General features: G+C 51.1%; 5 protein-coding genes across 5 annotated transcripts; 2 read left to right on the top strand and 3 right to left on the bottom strand.

Annotated features, from left to right (window-relative positions):
• Nucleotides 1-404: 404 nt before the first annotated feature.
• Nucleotides 405-815, top strand: CTAM01_03204 (uncharacterized protein; the record flags this gene model as incomplete). The annotated part of the gene is made up of 1 exon (XM_060519241.1): nt 405-815. One exon carries the CDS (start codon nt 405-407, stop codon nt 813-815), a length of 411 nt encoding a protein of 136 aa, XP_060386240.1.
• An 8,219-nt stretch (nt 816-9,034) lies between these two features.
• Nucleotides 9,035-11,490, bottom strand: CTAM01_03203 (uncharacterized protein; the record flags this gene model as incomplete). The annotated part of the gene is made up of 4 exons (XM_060519240.1): nt 9,035-9,043; nt 9,099-11,084; nt 11,148-11,362; nt 11,421-11,490. 4 exons carry the CDS (start codon nt 11,488-11,490, stop codon nt 9,035-9,037), a joined length of 2,280 nt encoding a protein of 759 aa, XP_060386239.1.
• An 876-nt stretch (nt 11,491-12,366) lies between these two features.
• CTAM01_03202 (uncharacterized protein) lies at nt 12,367-13,181 on the bottom strand (the record flags this gene model as incomplete). Its single annotated transcript, XM_060519239.1, has 3 exons — nt 12,367-12,535; nt 12,735-12,903; nt 13,049-13,181. The coding sequence occupies 3 exons, from the start codon at nt 13,179-13,181 to the stop codon at nt 12,367-12,369; spliced, it is 471 nt and encodes a 156-aa protein (XP_060386238.1).
• Nucleotides 13,182-13,491: 310 nt separating this feature from the next.
• Nucleotides 13,492-14,113, top strand: CTAM01_03201 (uncharacterized protein; the record flags this gene model as incomplete). Its single annotated transcript, XM_060519238.1, has 2 exons — nt 13,492-13,603; nt 13,947-14,113. 2 exons carry the CDS (start codon nt 13,492-13,494, stop codon nt 14,111-14,113), a joined length of 279 nt encoding a protein of 92 aa, XP_060386237.1.
• A 568-nt stretch (nt 14,114-14,681) lies between these two features.
• Nucleotides 14,682-14,981, bottom strand: CTAM01_03200 (uncharacterized protein; the record flags this gene model as incomplete). The annotated part of the gene is made up of 1 exon (XM_060519237.1): nt 14,682-14,981. A coding segment is annotated over one exon (300 nt), but the record flags the coding sequence as incomplete, so codon positions are not given.
• Nucleotides 14,982-15,254: the final 273 nt, after the last annotated feature.

The following is a 15,254-nucleotide window of genomic DNA, read 5'->3' as shown; positions in this document are numbered from 1 at the left end:
TTGCTGACCAAAAGCGATTTACTCTCCCATTTCTCACTTGCTCACGATGCCTTCCAGTGAGATTTCGAGTCACATACCCACCGGCCATAAATCACGATGTCTATCCTCGTCTTCCATGGCAATTCCCTCTAGGCATACATAAACCCACTATCTCTAGTCGGCGACAGAATGCTGTATTCGATGTGAATGTTTCACCTGCTGCTACAACACCTACAACAGATTTAAACATCCCTCGGTCAGCTCAGCATCCAGATCTAACCAACATCAAGGAGATTTGCCAAGACAAAGTGGTTCATGATAGTCGATAACCGGGTCAACTTCCAGAAGAAAGGAATATCGCACCTGCTCGCACTCTATTTCAACCTCTAGAGGCCTCACAGGCTAGCTTGTGGAGTAATTTCAAAATGCCTGAAAGCTCCTCAGACAACTCGTCCCATCCCAAGCCCAATTACTACGACGAAAATGACCGCATCAACTTCGATGGAATGACTAGTGATCAAGCAGGCGCGGCTTATGCAATAGATGCGGAAAGGGTAGCCCACAATCGCGACGAACAAGCTAAGGCAAAGGCTCGATTCACCAGCGACAGGAAGAAGGCACAACGGTTCGTTGCTGCTTCGAAGATACGGGTCAAGCGCGAGGAGGACAAGGGCGACAAAAAGGATGAAGACTGGTACGAAAAATTGAAGAAAGAAGTAAGAGATCGAGAAGAGCTATTGAAAGACATCATAGCAAAGGGAGCGACTGCGAAAGAGTTTGACTGGGAATCATGGGCTCACCTTGTGCCTGAGGTACTCGAGTCATCGCGAAGTTAGGCAATCTTCACTGCCGGTGAGATATGGTCCGGATACGCTTGAGACATCACTTCATTGAAGATGGAACTGGGGCGAGCCTAGGAATACGCTTCTCATCCATTTCATTTGAGGGTCGCCATGGCTGGACGGGATTGTCTGAGACAGATACAAACGTCAACACACTCTTTCTTTCACCGTAGAGCAATAAGCAAGCTCGAGATCACAGAATACAGACCTTGAATACTTGAACAGAGGGCATCTCTGATGTAACATCACTTTTGTCCCCTCATTTACACATGATTTTCTCTACCGCACCAAAGCCATCGGCCCATTTTGATGCTGTACAGACAAAGGACATTTCTCAGCTAGGAGCCCATGTTTGCAGTAGTCAAAGAGCTTTACCATGAACACTCACACAGACGCCTTCAGGGTAGTTTTACCGCCTTGGTACATTTCAACCTTACAATAGCGGATGACTGGGAAGTGTGCTTGCCACTGTCCATGAGGTGGCTGATGATCATCTTTGGGTGATCAGGTTCACCCTCGCGAATGTCAAAGAAACGCAAGGACTTGTGAAGTGTTGCGATTGACAGATGCTACCTTTACCTGGATTTCTCAGCAAAAGTTTAGGAACTCCACTCATTGCTGTTCTTCGAATCGCATGATGTTGCTACCACATTTCATGTCTAGCAAAGGTGCTCAAAGCAGGTGCCCCCTGCAGTCACTGCCTACAACGCTATGCTGTGTTGGCCCAGGTCCATGCCTATCGATTATAAAAGCCCACGAATAACTTCATACTATCAGACTATTTGCGATTCGTTCAGACTATTATACGAATGCTTCAAAGTCCCAACATCGGATCGTTCCATACAGCTTCTGTATCTAAGCAAGCACACACGACGCCAGGACGCTTCAAGGCAAAATCAACCTTCATTTGCCCAGTTCAGCGCCAAATTCTAAGCAATATTAAGAAGTCACAGCCATAAGGAAAACGTTTCAAAGCGAACGACTTTATAATCCGCCTATAAAAATTACATTCGCGTCTCCTTCCGTCAGAAAATACCCTTTAGTAACTTGACGACCCGCCAAGCGACGAAGATATGTCTGGAGGCAAAGACTCTCCCTCAGACGAAACAGTCGCAGCTCACCAAGAGAAAATCGCCAAAATGGAGGCTGAGAATAAAAAGTTGGAGGCGGTAAACGACCGCATTAGTCGCATCATAGCGCGAAGCCTTCCTCAGTTAGCGAATAAGGAAAATCTTGGAACGGTCGAGGCTCTAAAGATGATAATACAGGATTTGGAAAGAGATATGCAGCAGGAAGACGACAGTCAAGCGGAGATTTCACTGAAGGTGATAGATGCTTTGAGAGGAGATTTGGAAAAATGGAAGAAAGCAGACATGCATGGGAACAGTTGAAAGAGAGTGAGGAGAGGGAGCTTCTGCTACGACACCTAAGGGCGCAGTGTAGGCTACCGCCAAACTGAAGCCGCACATTGTGCAGAGAGCAAGTCATACCCTACGCAGAAGTAGATCAAGGTCGGCCGGCCCGCTACTCCTCGATATGTAGCCAAGCCGTTTTGACAATAAGCTTGGCAAGCCGCTGGGGACATATCATCCTGTCTACCGTATGTGCGCGAGTTTATCAGAATCGTATGTTTGTTGCGACCGCATGGTATTTTCCAGGGGGCGGTTTCCATAACTCACTTATTACGCTCAATAGGAGACATTACCTTCAATAAGAGTCATCACCTTGCATGTATAGGTATTCCCTTCAGTACGCTTAATTTAATGCAGAGTAGAAAAGTCATTCGGGTCAGGTGTTTATGCCTTCGTGATAAGCAACACGCCCACTATGAACGTTCTCTTAGACGTTTTACTGACAATATAACCGCCCCCCGTGCAACCCCAGAACCCATTGACGAACCTTCATGAATGAGAATTAATCTCATATGGGTTTCATTGGGCAACAGTTGTTCATCTCTGAATAGCACAGGTAGACCGCCTTAAACACCAAACGCAAAACGATGCAACAGGATTTGAACACTGCGCTTGAGCGAACCCCCCTTTGCTCTTTATCCTCTTCGTCAACTCCATACATCACTGTTCATTGCATCATTTCGACGGTACTACCATAGATCTCCCAAGCCCCGCTTGTTCGCAGTAGCTTGTCCAACCCTTCTAGTCCCTCATCCGTGATACCTAACTTTCTGCGAGGTTCCGGGTCTTGAAGCTACCGATCATAAAACCGAACGTCCAGCCCTCTCTCCCTTGTGCCTATCCATATACTCTCTCCCGAAAAACTATCTGACTTCTTGCTTCGCATTTTCTGCAGAGATACTGCACTTAACGCTACATCTTCTTTGCAACCCAGATTTGGACTAAAGTCTCGAACTATCTGCCAACGTCAAGAGCCCCTGAATTCTACTCCCACCCTACTTCATCCTCTTCATAAACACCTTGATCGTCCCTAGACCGACGACAGACATGTCTGGAAGCAAGTCAACTGACGAGATGATTAAAGCTCTCAATGAAATAGTAAGCAGAGGGCCCCAGCCCTCAGACGCGGAGCAGATCGCGCAGGCAGCGGAAAAGCTGGCACAGATGCAAATCGAGATTGATGAGGCCGCGAAAAAGAATTAGAGCCAAATCTGCATACAACTCGGTCAAAACTCCCATGCAGAGCAAGACGATAGGCACCCGGCCTGCTGGTCCCTAGCTTGGACTTGAAACATCTGGGAGTCAAGCAATTGCCGGTCATGCAAGTATGTGCTATGGCTAGGAAGAATTTGCTCTAAATAGTCCCTCACAGCAACTCCCTAACTTTCTTATCAGGGTCCTGTACTTAGCATAATTAGTCAGTCGGTCGAAAGTCCCCGAAAACGATAAAAAAATCATTCTTAACATTCATTCGTATCCAAGGACCTTGACCTGCCCCTGTATACGTGATGCGTGCGTGAGGCGCTGAAGTGGGGAGTAAGAAGACGTCCCCTAATGCCGCAAAAAAGAGTTGGGCCTAGCTTTCTTCTCCTGTCTACAGCCCAATCACCCATTTCAACACACAATTACTGAGCTTCGCATCAGCCGGACGGCTATGCCCTGCTGACCTGTATGGCAATAGTTTTATTCAAAGATTAAGTTTCTTTCTTGATTCACCAAGACCTTCTCTACCAGGCTGAAGCCATGGGGCCTGGGTGGATGTCGTGTAGGCAAAGTACACTGTTAAGGCGGAAGAACATGCCTGTGGCAGTCAAAGAACTTCGTCATGAATACCCGCCAGACATCTTGCTGGCAATGTATTTCCAGTTCTAATCCTGACGTTGCTCACTGACAAAGGAAGTTCCCCTTCCACCTTCCGTTGGGCGAACGATGGCTAGGAATGACCCCCCCCCCCCGCCCCCTTTTTTTTCACGATTTTCTATTCAGCCTTTGAAAGACTCCATTTACCACTGTTCATCGAGTCACCTGGCGGTGCCACTATTGTCTTCCAAGTCAGCTATTCAGCTTCACCAAAGCAGCCGCCACGTCTCGTCCCAGGCCCTAGGCATTCCGGCCATAAAAGCCTATGAATCGCCTGCTACCATGTGTTGTTCACTGGAATTCTACCCCATACACTTTGGATTCCTTGCATCAAATCATCTATAAATCGTTGGTGGATCTGCACGTACGCCGGAAGAACACCTGCTAATGAATCTCTATAGTTCAGCACCACAGCTCGCTCGACTACGAGAAATAACGACAAAAAGCAAAAGCCAACCAAAGCTAGCAACCTTGTCATTGCCAACAGAAAAGTATCAAGAGTCTCCCTTCACCAGAATCAGCCTTCTGAAACCTTGATAATCACTCGAGCGACAAAAGCATGGCTGGAGACGGAAACTCTTCCGCTGAGGGAGCCGAGGGACATGATTCTCCCCGTGAAGCAATTGAGCGATCGGAAAAAAAAGTGGCCGAACAAGAAGAAGACCTTGGCATAGTACGAGACCCGACGAAACCAAAGACACTAAGCGAGAGATGGAAGGAGGTGATAGCGTTAAGGACAGCCAAGAGTTCCGAAGCCGCCAAACAAAAGGATCTAGAGACAGTAGAGACCTTTAGAAAACTTGAAAGACGCTTCAGAGTAGGGGAGGAATGAGCCCTTGTACTCACTCGGTGGCAAGCGGACGTTTTCATATGCAAATTGGTGTTGAGATCACTCAGCCAGCCCACTGCTCTTCAGCACATACCCAAGTCGCCTTGATGGCATGCGACCTGAGCCGCCAGCCAGAGGTGTCGAACGCGGTCACACTTTTCTCTTATGGGATTCTTATGAATTTGAGGGTACTGTATGCGCTGCGTGTGCGCATATCAAATTATTTGGGCTTCTATAGTCCATCATGAATAGTTAGTGTTGCCTTGGGTCAGTCTCTTCAACAACACAACACAGTCTTTACCTCCGCCAAAGAACGAAATCAAGTCAGTAAATAGTATACTTTACTCAAAAGAAACCTCCCAAAAAAACAATCATCATTATCAAAGTTTTGTTCATTAGAAACTCCTCTGGATTTTGACGTCCCGTTGTATCACCTCGGCAGGAGTGGACGTGGAAGTGGAGGCAAACAACATCGTGAACCACCAAAAAGGATTGCTTCAAAGCGCTTCAACCAAAAAACATACAACACCAGGTATTCGCTGGTCGTCACCAACCCAACTACTAATCCAGCCCTCATTGGCTTATCTATGGGAGAGCGGACGGGATCCTGAGTTTTCCAATGGGTATGGTCGTATGTAGTAGTTTGTTGAGTGCGAGTTGATTATGATCTGATGGTTCTCCGGAATGGGTCTGAGGATCAGCACCGGCGCCTCAAGTCGCGCCCTCTATGCATCTTGAGGGCTCCTACATGGAGAATATGCTTTCCTGGTATGATATAACACAAGAAATAAAGGTCTTGTCAGAGGGTCGGGTCCCGTCATCTACACATCTCGACATGGACAGCATGACGAATCGTCTATACCGAATCTTCTCACGGGATAAGACTACTGCAGAAACACTCTTCAAATCCGGAAGTTGCATGATACAGACTTGGTACTGTAGAGTGACTGTAGCTATTCATACATACTTTGATATCAAGGGCCTGGAGCTTTCCTGCCTCTGTCCCCCGAAATGTGCTATTCTGTGGAATGGGTGAACCATGAGGTCCAGACAAAAGGCCTATCGCTGAATGAAATTGTTTGAAGTGATTCTTATTCTCTTTAAAGCGTTGTTTTTGGGTATACGTTACTGTTTGGCCCGTTGAAGGTCACTTGCTGTTCAAGTAAGGACTTCCACACGGCCAACTGGCAGTTGAAATCTTGTCATCAGGGCCCTTGTCAGCCCCCCGCGCTCAAATCGCCTTACTCTGCTAGAATACGAGCCAAAGACACTGGTTTCTTTGAGAGAGTTCTCCTCATCGTCACCGCCATTCAAAGAGTTTAGTTGCGGGAGCCAAGGATCCGGACTACGGTAGCTTGGCTTGCTCCAGGGTCGAACGTCTGCGGCTCGATAGCCAAAGAGGAAGTCATATTAACAGCGCTGCAATAGAGGTCAAGAGCGAACACCTTCGCTGAGGAGTCACTCATTGGTTGCGCTAATAACCATTTACGAGTTCGAGCCATTACGCCGCTGAGTGTCATCGGTGTGCTCTCATCATGGTCACATTAGGAATAAGGAGCGGGAGACGAGAAAGTCTGCCAGAAGGCATCAGTGTTAGACATGCATCATCAAACATCTATCATTCCTGCTTCTTCGTACATGATCCAAAGACATGTCCAACAGAAGCTTGTGGATGAAGCAATGGATTTGACTTGATCCAAACTCCGGAGAGCCGATTTCCCTAGCCCCAACCACATCCGTTGATTCGTATACAACGACAGATTACCAACAACACACCGTCCACCTAGCCAAAGACTCATCCTAGCCACCTAGAACCGAAGGGCCGCGGGCACCGAGCCGGGACCGGAAGACACTTTCTTCCGTCCCCCGTGGAATCGGCCCCTAACCTCCCTCCCCGGCCCGAACTTCCGCGCTCGCAAAAGGTCCGATACCCCAGACCCCGGACCCCGTGCTCCCCTCCACTTCCAAGAGAAAACCATCTACTCTAAACCTCTGTAAATTCAGGCACATATCACTCCTACTAACATATCAGTCTTCATAGCATAATAGCCCTCCTAAGAAATGTGGCATGATGGGACGAGCATAGGCGCAGAAAATCAGGCGGTTTGAATGCCTTTTCTTGGAAAAGGGTCCAAATCGGCAGATGCCGTCAAACATTCACCCTCTGCGGTGACACCATCTAAGAAAAGAAGTTCTAGAACCCCTTCTCAGCCTTCCTGTTCTTCTTCCATAATGCTCCTGAAGCTGTACTTACATTCACCCCGCAAACTAAACCTCGTCCAGACGGGAGAGTAACATCTAACAGGAGCCAAAAACAGAAAATAGAACCCCAAACCCACGCCTCAACGTCGCACCTATCCCTCGCCAAACACTGAACGCCAAAAAAGCGGATTAAACAAGACCCTCCAAAAAGGGCTGAGAGAAGAATCCAATATACACAAAACCATCACCTCCCATCTCAAATCCACCCGCAAGCATGCGGCCGCATAGCGTCCAAGTGGTATAAGTCCAGTCTGGGTGCCTTGGCGTTCGAAACCCTCCCCAACCCCACACAGTGAACAGTCGTGAATAGATTAGGGCCGTGTGGGATGCGAAATGCTTCAACGTCGACAGCCTGGTCTTGCGTTCTGATACGCGTTTGGAGAGCTGGCTTCTTCTCTTTCTAGCCCGCGACGTATCTGGAAGAATGGATCGGGCTGATGCAGTAGGCGGGCTAGGTGGAAGACCAGGTCGTGGTTTCAGATACCTGATAGATACTCCGGTCTCAAGATACCTTTCTATCACGACGGACGCGCGCGGGAGTGGGCGGGCGCGTAGAGGTAGGGAAGAAAGCCAGGGGGAGTATGAACGTGTACACTGATATCACGATCCCTATCCCATAGAACCAAATGCCGACCCCATGTCAACTCCACGTCCAAGGCTGAGAGACTCGAACAGCAAGATTACCTACCAACCTGGCCTACCGAACCCAAGAGAGAAGAACTAGACGCAGAGAGAACCACCAAGGCTGAAAAATAACATGGGTGTATTCTTTTTTAGAGCGAACCCACGGCCGGTCGCGATGCGGCCCCCCGATTTCCAGGGGGTGGTCCGCCAGCCAAAAACAAGCCGTCGCTCGTCCTCCCCGAGACAAGGGAACCGTGACGTCTGTAAGGCAGCCATGTGAGAATCCCAAACTCGACCCCTCATTCTCTACCCCTCCACGCCCTTCCTGCCCGCACCCAGACTCTAGATCCACCTCGCCTGGAGCACATTCACACCGTGTCTACCGCCCTCCAACCCGCTAAAGAAAGAGGCTCTTTTCTCCCCCATCCTTACACCTTTTCACCTCTCACCACTATGCGTCCAATCCGTCCGTCATCTGGTCCTCGACTCGCGCGAGTGTATCATCTGAACCACCTCGCCTTCAGCCCCAAACCTCACCAGCAGGCCATGGGCGCAAAGGCGCAGGCGCGGGGGGGGTGCAACCAATCACATCACCCGTGCCCCTTTCCAGAAGCCTTCCATCCCAAATCTGGCAGGTTACTTACTCACCCAGGACAGGACGCACAAAGATCGGATGAGATGATGCTGCGTCATATTGATCATTCGGCACTCGCCCCCCAGAAAGACCTGTCAGCCAGAAAGCCCGTCGGCGCCGACGGAGGCCGGCCCCATCGGCCGCGGGGTGGGGGCTTGGCATTTCCTGTAACCCGCATATGGCTGTGCGTCATGTCTGAGTACTGTGGTATGTGGCCTTGCTGCCGCTCCTGGTGGTGGCCCTGCTTGCTCTTCTACTTCTACTCTTCGTAGAATGGATTATGTTTACATTCTAAGATGTATCTTGTAATAATAATACAGTTCGTCGGCGTCGTTGACGACAGGGTCGCACTGCATCAGAACCCCGCGTTCCGCTTGTGCCGTTCCCTGCCGTATCGCGCCATCCATCGTGATTCCTTTCACTTCCCCTGGGAGGTGTCAAAAGTTCAGCCCTTCCCGTCGTTGCAGAGCCCCATTCCTGATTCTATACAATGTATGCGACCCTCGCTTATCCCATCGTGCCCTGTTTTGCACTATACCAAAGAGAAAGAAGAACCGTCCGACGCCAGTAGCACACACTGAACATGCACATGTCATGTCCCCTGGCGTGTCTCAAAACATGTGCCCCAGAACCCAGACGCCGATCGCTATGCAAACCTCTAAATGCAACCCCGTCAATGCCCTCGCCGGCCTGACGGCACCACCACCATTCTTCTTCGTCTCAGACGGCACCGGCGACGGCGCCGCCGCCGTCGAAGGCACGTCGATTGTCGTAATCACCGTCGGCCCAAACGGGTACGGAAGAGTAATCGTCGAAACGACCACGCCGGACGGACCGATCGTGATGGTCTCGCCGCCAAACACCTTTGTCGTTGTCCCCTTTCCTCGCCCCACGGTGAAGCTTGTGCCGTCTACGACCACCACCGATGCCCCGACTTGCGTGACTGAAGCGCCGCCCACGATCTCGTAGGTGGTGTCCGTTGCCTTTGCCCCAGGACCTCCCACAGTGATATTGCGCACAGAAACCCCTGAGGGTCCTATTGAGATAGTATCGTCATCTACAACCTTTGTGATGACTGTTGAAACTAGTCCGTATGTAAACGTGGTCGACCGAATGACGACCACGGATGGGCCAATGGCAGTAATCATCTCGCCGCCTGCCACGACGATCTCCGTTTGGACCGGGGACGCGCGGCTGATCGAAACGGTTCGTTTGGGGACGGCCACTGCGGATGGCTGGATTGTCGTCTTCTGCCCATCGATCACGGTCGTCAGTGGAGCAGCGCGGCCGGATGAAACAGTTTCCCCGGGGGCACCGGCCGCTGATGGCACAAGTGTGATGGTCTGCCCTTTCACCACTGTCGTTACCGGAGCTGCACCGCCGATTGGAGCGTTTGGATCTGGGACAATGACGGCGGATGGCTCAATAGTGATCGTCTGGCCTTCAACCACAGCCGTTATGGGAGTAGCCTGCACCCCAAACGTCGTCCCACCGACGACAACAACGTTTTGCGTTCCTGCGGGCGCAATCACAATAGGCAAGTCGCCCAACACCGTGCTGGATGGAATCATGGTGCTTCGACCGACGTTGCCGGGCCGATCGACGATCGTCCCACCCCCAATGACCTCGCTCGGGTTAATTGTGAATTCATCGCCGTTCACTGTCACCTTAGTCGTCTCTGAAGGGTCGGTCTGCGTAAAAGTTTGGTCGTTGATGATGATCTTGGTTGGCGCTACGGTAATCATGTAGGTAGCCTTGGGCGGTTCCTTGGCACTTTCACGTGGCGAGCCAGGTGGTCTCGGATCGTTATTGGGTGACTGAGTCGAAGGCGTCGGTTTCGGCGTGGATTCTGCTGTGGGTTTCGCAGATGAGCGCCTGTCTTGCGGGGCTTGTGTCTCAGGATCGTGACCATATCGGGGTGTACTGATAGGTGAGAAGACCACGGAGGGATTTTTGGCCGTAGTGACAAAGGTAACAGTCGTTTCTGGACCAAGAGTTGAACTGAAGGTTGGAAACTGAGGAGCTTCGGTTGTGCAAATATCCACACCATCCTCTGAGGTACACGAAACACTCGCAGACACTTTTGTCTTACCCTTGCCTTCTTCCAGACCTGCAGGACTGCAGGTGATTGGGATCGTGATTTCGGGTTCCGGTGGAGTGTAACCCGTCGGATCCCCGAAGATTGTCGTTGTTGTCGTGTATACTATTGACCAAGTTGTCGGTACGGCGCCTTGTGTAGTTGATATGCAGACAACAGGTGGCTCGTAACCACCCTTCAGTGTCAAAGTCACATAATCCCCCCCGCCGTCGTCTGTGGGCGAGCCGCTATAATTTCCATTCGTGTAGTTCCCGCTGGGCGACGCGGATATTGAAACGTTGCTAATAGGAAAGAATGATCTGACACTCGTGGGAGTTGCCGGTAAAGACGCCGTGAACACAGTACGAGTTTGGTTGCCAGAGGCCGCGATGTTGAGACCTACTGACGTCGAATCTCGAGTAGAAGCAGTGGACGGTGTCAATGCTCCAGTGAATGAAGATGATCTGCTGGGTTGCGAGGTCATCACATCTGTCGCGGTGACAAGGGCTGTGGTTTGCGATGTGCCATTGGTAAGGGTCAGTGTGCTTCCTACGGCGGCCGAGATCTGCGAACTGGTTTCGTCTGATGTCGTCGACAATGAGCTGCCTATCCCTGACTCTCCTCTTACCGAGGAGATCCCTATCGAACTTTGAGATCCTGCTAGCTGGTTGATTGAGGTAGATGAGAGTATTTCGGTCCCGACTGTGCTAGTTGACGGGTTTCCTGCTTGGGTGATTGAGCTGGTAGATGAAGACGTAATTTGCAGTGCAGAGCTTGTTGCGGCCGATGATGTCGTGCTGTTAAAGCCGACGACCTGTCTCCTGCCGTGAGGAATATGATTTACTGCCGTACAGTCAGCTTCTCGGTCTGTTTGAGAGAAAATCAATATTTGCCAACTTACCAACTTGAAGGGCTTGGACTGGGTTCGAGAATGCCGCCAGGGAAAGCAATGCGAGCTTGAGGAGTTTCATATCGATGTATCGTCTCGAATCGCAGTCCCGCCTTCTCCCACGCATCCTTGCCCCCTTTGACGGTCAACTCTAGTTGTAACCGCGACACACGAACTGATACGGCGACAACTACCAAGTACTCGTGGCTCTGAAGTAGTCATGTCAAGCCCACACACTCATTACAAGGTCTGGAATGAAGCGGGATTCACGGGCGATGAAGTTGCGAGGAAACGGCCATGGACGCCGGGCGCCGGGCGGCGATTAGGGCGTAGAGGGGGTTCATATTCTCTGCTGTCTTCGGACCGTAAGGTGGGTGCGCCGACGCGTAACCTGGCAACTTCGGGAGGAAGAACAGGGGAGCCAGCCAGCTAGTTAGTTCACCATGGCACCTTAACTTCCCGGCTTTGTGTGTGCCACTGATGTAGTGTAGCAGTGACAGGAGCCATCTCATTTGAAATGGCCCGCCGTCAATCAAAACCGACGCGGCTGGGCCTCTAGCGTCGCGGTGACCACCAAGAACTACCTTTCAAGGACAAGGGGCCGACGCGACAGAGTGGCACCGGAGCTTTAGCTGCTACCGGCGGCGGTACTGCCATCCCCAAGCTTTTGCTCTAGTTGCACTAAGTAGGAGAGCATCTTTACAGACTCTCGGTCTTCAACTACGAGCTCTGTCTAAGTAGCAAGACTTTGGTACCAGTGCTCCTTGGAGCAGAAGACAAGACGGTGTGCGGCTGCAAGGGGGAAAATGTCCATCGGAAAGTCCACCATTGCTGGTCAATGACGGCTGAAAAGTATCGTCTTGGTTCGCTTCCATTCGTTGATGTTCGAGTCAAGAAACGTGCTGTAGTGTCTCTCCTCTAGTCTTTAGTGTCAACCGAAGGCAGTGCTGGCCGTGAGCTAGAAATGTCTAAGACAATCCGGCCTCCATCGAAGGGAGGGGCCAGCCACGCAGATTTGCTTGATGGCAACTTGCGTCTGTGATTGTGGATTTATGACCATAAAGACGAGCACTCCATACATAATTTGGGGAGCTGCTTCATAACGGACAATGAGTACGTGCGAAGACCTGGTAGCAATATAGTAGCCATCAGTAATTAGCTGCAGGGGAAATGATCGACATTCTGTCAAAGGCTTCTGGGAAGATCGCGCAGGCACACCGAGAAACCCTCGCCAACAATGCGTTTGCGGCTAGTGGTTGAAAGGCTAAGCCTATAACACTCTGTCTCCGTAAAGAGGTTGGTTGGTAGTCTCAACTAGCTTCGTACCTCGTCTGCCCGTCCTCCCTCCAAGACACTTCGGATAGTTGTCGGCGATGACGGTGGGTTAAGACAATTTGTTGTGGTCCGCTTGAGCCGAAGTCTACCTTAGTGTGCACGGGTGCAATCACCGTGCGTCCGGGAGATGTGCGTCTAAATGTGCGGAGTGCAAAAATGTCTAGGACATGCAGACACCTTGAATTGTTTACTACGTACTCCGTATGCGTCTCCAAAGAGGTTCAGACTTCAGAGAGGCCCGGCCTGAACCTATCCGTCGGGTGAGATTGACTGCCCAACGTGCTTGCCTATTTTGCAGTACTGACGCCGCAAGTCCACTCTATGTTCCGTGTAACGCAGCCAAGCAGCTTCCCATTGACCATTAACACGGCACGCGGATGTCGGCATGCACAATAAAGTAATGTAGGGCTGATCGAAAGGTGGCGTGGAGGTAGGCATGGTATGACTATACTCTGATCCTGCGCGTGGCATGAAACTCCGGCGTCAGAGTAGTTGGTTATCATATATTCTGCCGATTTGGACTTTGAGTATTGATTTCGAGGTCTCGATATGCCAAACTTCATCACCTGGTGCTCGAAGAACTGTAAACAGGGTCAACCCAGGTCTATCAAGACAGGCCTAGCGCATTTTCTCCGCTCGGCATAGGGAGAGAGATTGGATGATACCATCCAATTCTGCCACTCCAAAATGACGAATAAATCGTCCGTAATCGGCCTCCATGTTTAGCGCACCGTTGCGCGTGGGGGCAATGAGTGAACGGGCGCCACGGCATGGAAGGCTTCTCGCCATTTCCGACCTGCGTCTGACAGCTGCGGTGAAGACCGACATCAGGCCACGGCACCGCAGCAACCTGATACGCTGTACCGGTACCAGATGACGCGTTTTGACTTCTCTTCAGTGTAGGTATCGCGTTGCACTCTTGCGCGACACTCAGCCAATGCGACGAGCCAACGCACCTTGATGCAGTTGAAAAGTGTCGAGCCATGGCGCTGTGACAGGACACTTTAGTGGCATGCTGGCGATCAATTTGACCTTGCCGACCGCTGTTTGTATTAAGCACAGACTGCGAGTCAGGGGTGTCGAAATTGGCTCTCTGCAGTTCGTTCTACGGAATTCAGTGTGTACCTTCGTGAGTGGCAGAGGGACAGATATGACACTGGAATTGGACTTCTAACCGTCACTAGTCAATCCTTATGTGAACAGGTGCAAATGGGTCGTTGACGCCGCCGGAGGTTCCAGTTCAGAGGGACGACAAGCGAGGATCTGCCGAAGACGCAGGCCTCGCGCCGACGGAGGGCGGAACAACAGGCTTGGGAATGACAAGCAGCTTTGAGTTCCGCGGCACCCTCTCTCCGGTTGCCTTTGGCTAGCGCCCCTCATGCGGCCAGGTTGTGCATGTGGTACTGTCAGTTCTGTGCCTGGCTAGGCTGATGAGGTGTATCATGTTGATGAAATTCCAACGTTGAAAGTGAAAACCTTGTTTTGTTGATCTCTCTTTCGCACGGCTCTTGATTGTCAGCTATAGCCTTTATTATAACTCAAATTGGCGTTGAGTGAAAAGTGAGGTGAGGTCCGAAGAAGCCGATAGATTTTCTAAGTTTGAAGTTATCGACAGCGGGTGGAGCTTGACGAATGACAGATCCAGCGCGGGCGTTTTCCCATATCCCGGCACCGGGCTTCCATCCTGTGGGGAGGCAACGAGCAGTTAACGCACTGTCGTTATCGATGCTGGCAGTCTGAAGGAGGCGGGCCGGTCGGCAGTGGCGGTAGGTGTGGATGCCATACAGTCATCTAAGCGTCTGAGCGGAAGCTGTCAATCCTACGAACATGTCTTGACGCTAGCAGGCAATACATGCAAAATGTAAGAGACGAGGCGAACAGGCGACGAGGATGGCGATGGAGTGAAGCGAAGCACAAAGTCGAAATGGCGATGCGATGTCAGAGGACGCAGGCGAACCCAGAATAGAGGTGTCCCTGGCGATTGGCATATAAGCAACGTGATAAGACGTCGGGATATCGTTCAGCTGTGGCGCGGATGTTTGGCAATGATTCCAATGAATGGCGAGAGCCCGCGAGGGCAATTGAGTTGAAGAAGGGCGCGCATAAAGGATCCATCAGTTGGCCCACGTCACATTGGGGTCGAGGCCAACCCGTCCTTGCGGGACCATGATGTGCAGTTGTTGCTACGCCGTGTGGCCGCAACTGTGGTCGGTGGTCCGGGTCGATGTCTGCAAGCCGGGCCAGTGTCGCAGGCCGAATCTCTTGGGATTCGGGAAGAGGGGGAACTTGGAACGGAATGAAGATTCAGTTGCACTCGGCTACTCGTCTCACATCAGCTGTGATTCACGAGATGTCAATGGCGGCTTGTCCGTCAATTCACCGGTGCCGTTGAGAAAATAGCGTCTTGTTAGTCGTGGTCGATGACGGATGGTTGAATATTGAATATGCAGGAAGAAGGGGAAGAGAAAGGAAGAGACGGAGACTCCGGCCAAGTGTGCTTGACTGGCAGGG

This window comes from Colletotrichum tamarilloi (genome assembly GCF_030869305.1).
Source record: "Colletotrichum tamarilloi strain Tom-12 chromosome Unknown Scaffold_7.1, whole genome shotgun sequence".
Taxonomy (NCBI): domain Eukaryota; kingdom Fungi; phylum Ascomycota; class Sordariomycetes; order Glomerellales; family Glomerellaceae; genus Colletotrichum; species Colletotrichum tamarilloi.
This window is presented reverse-complemented; position numbering and strand designations above follow the sequence as displayed.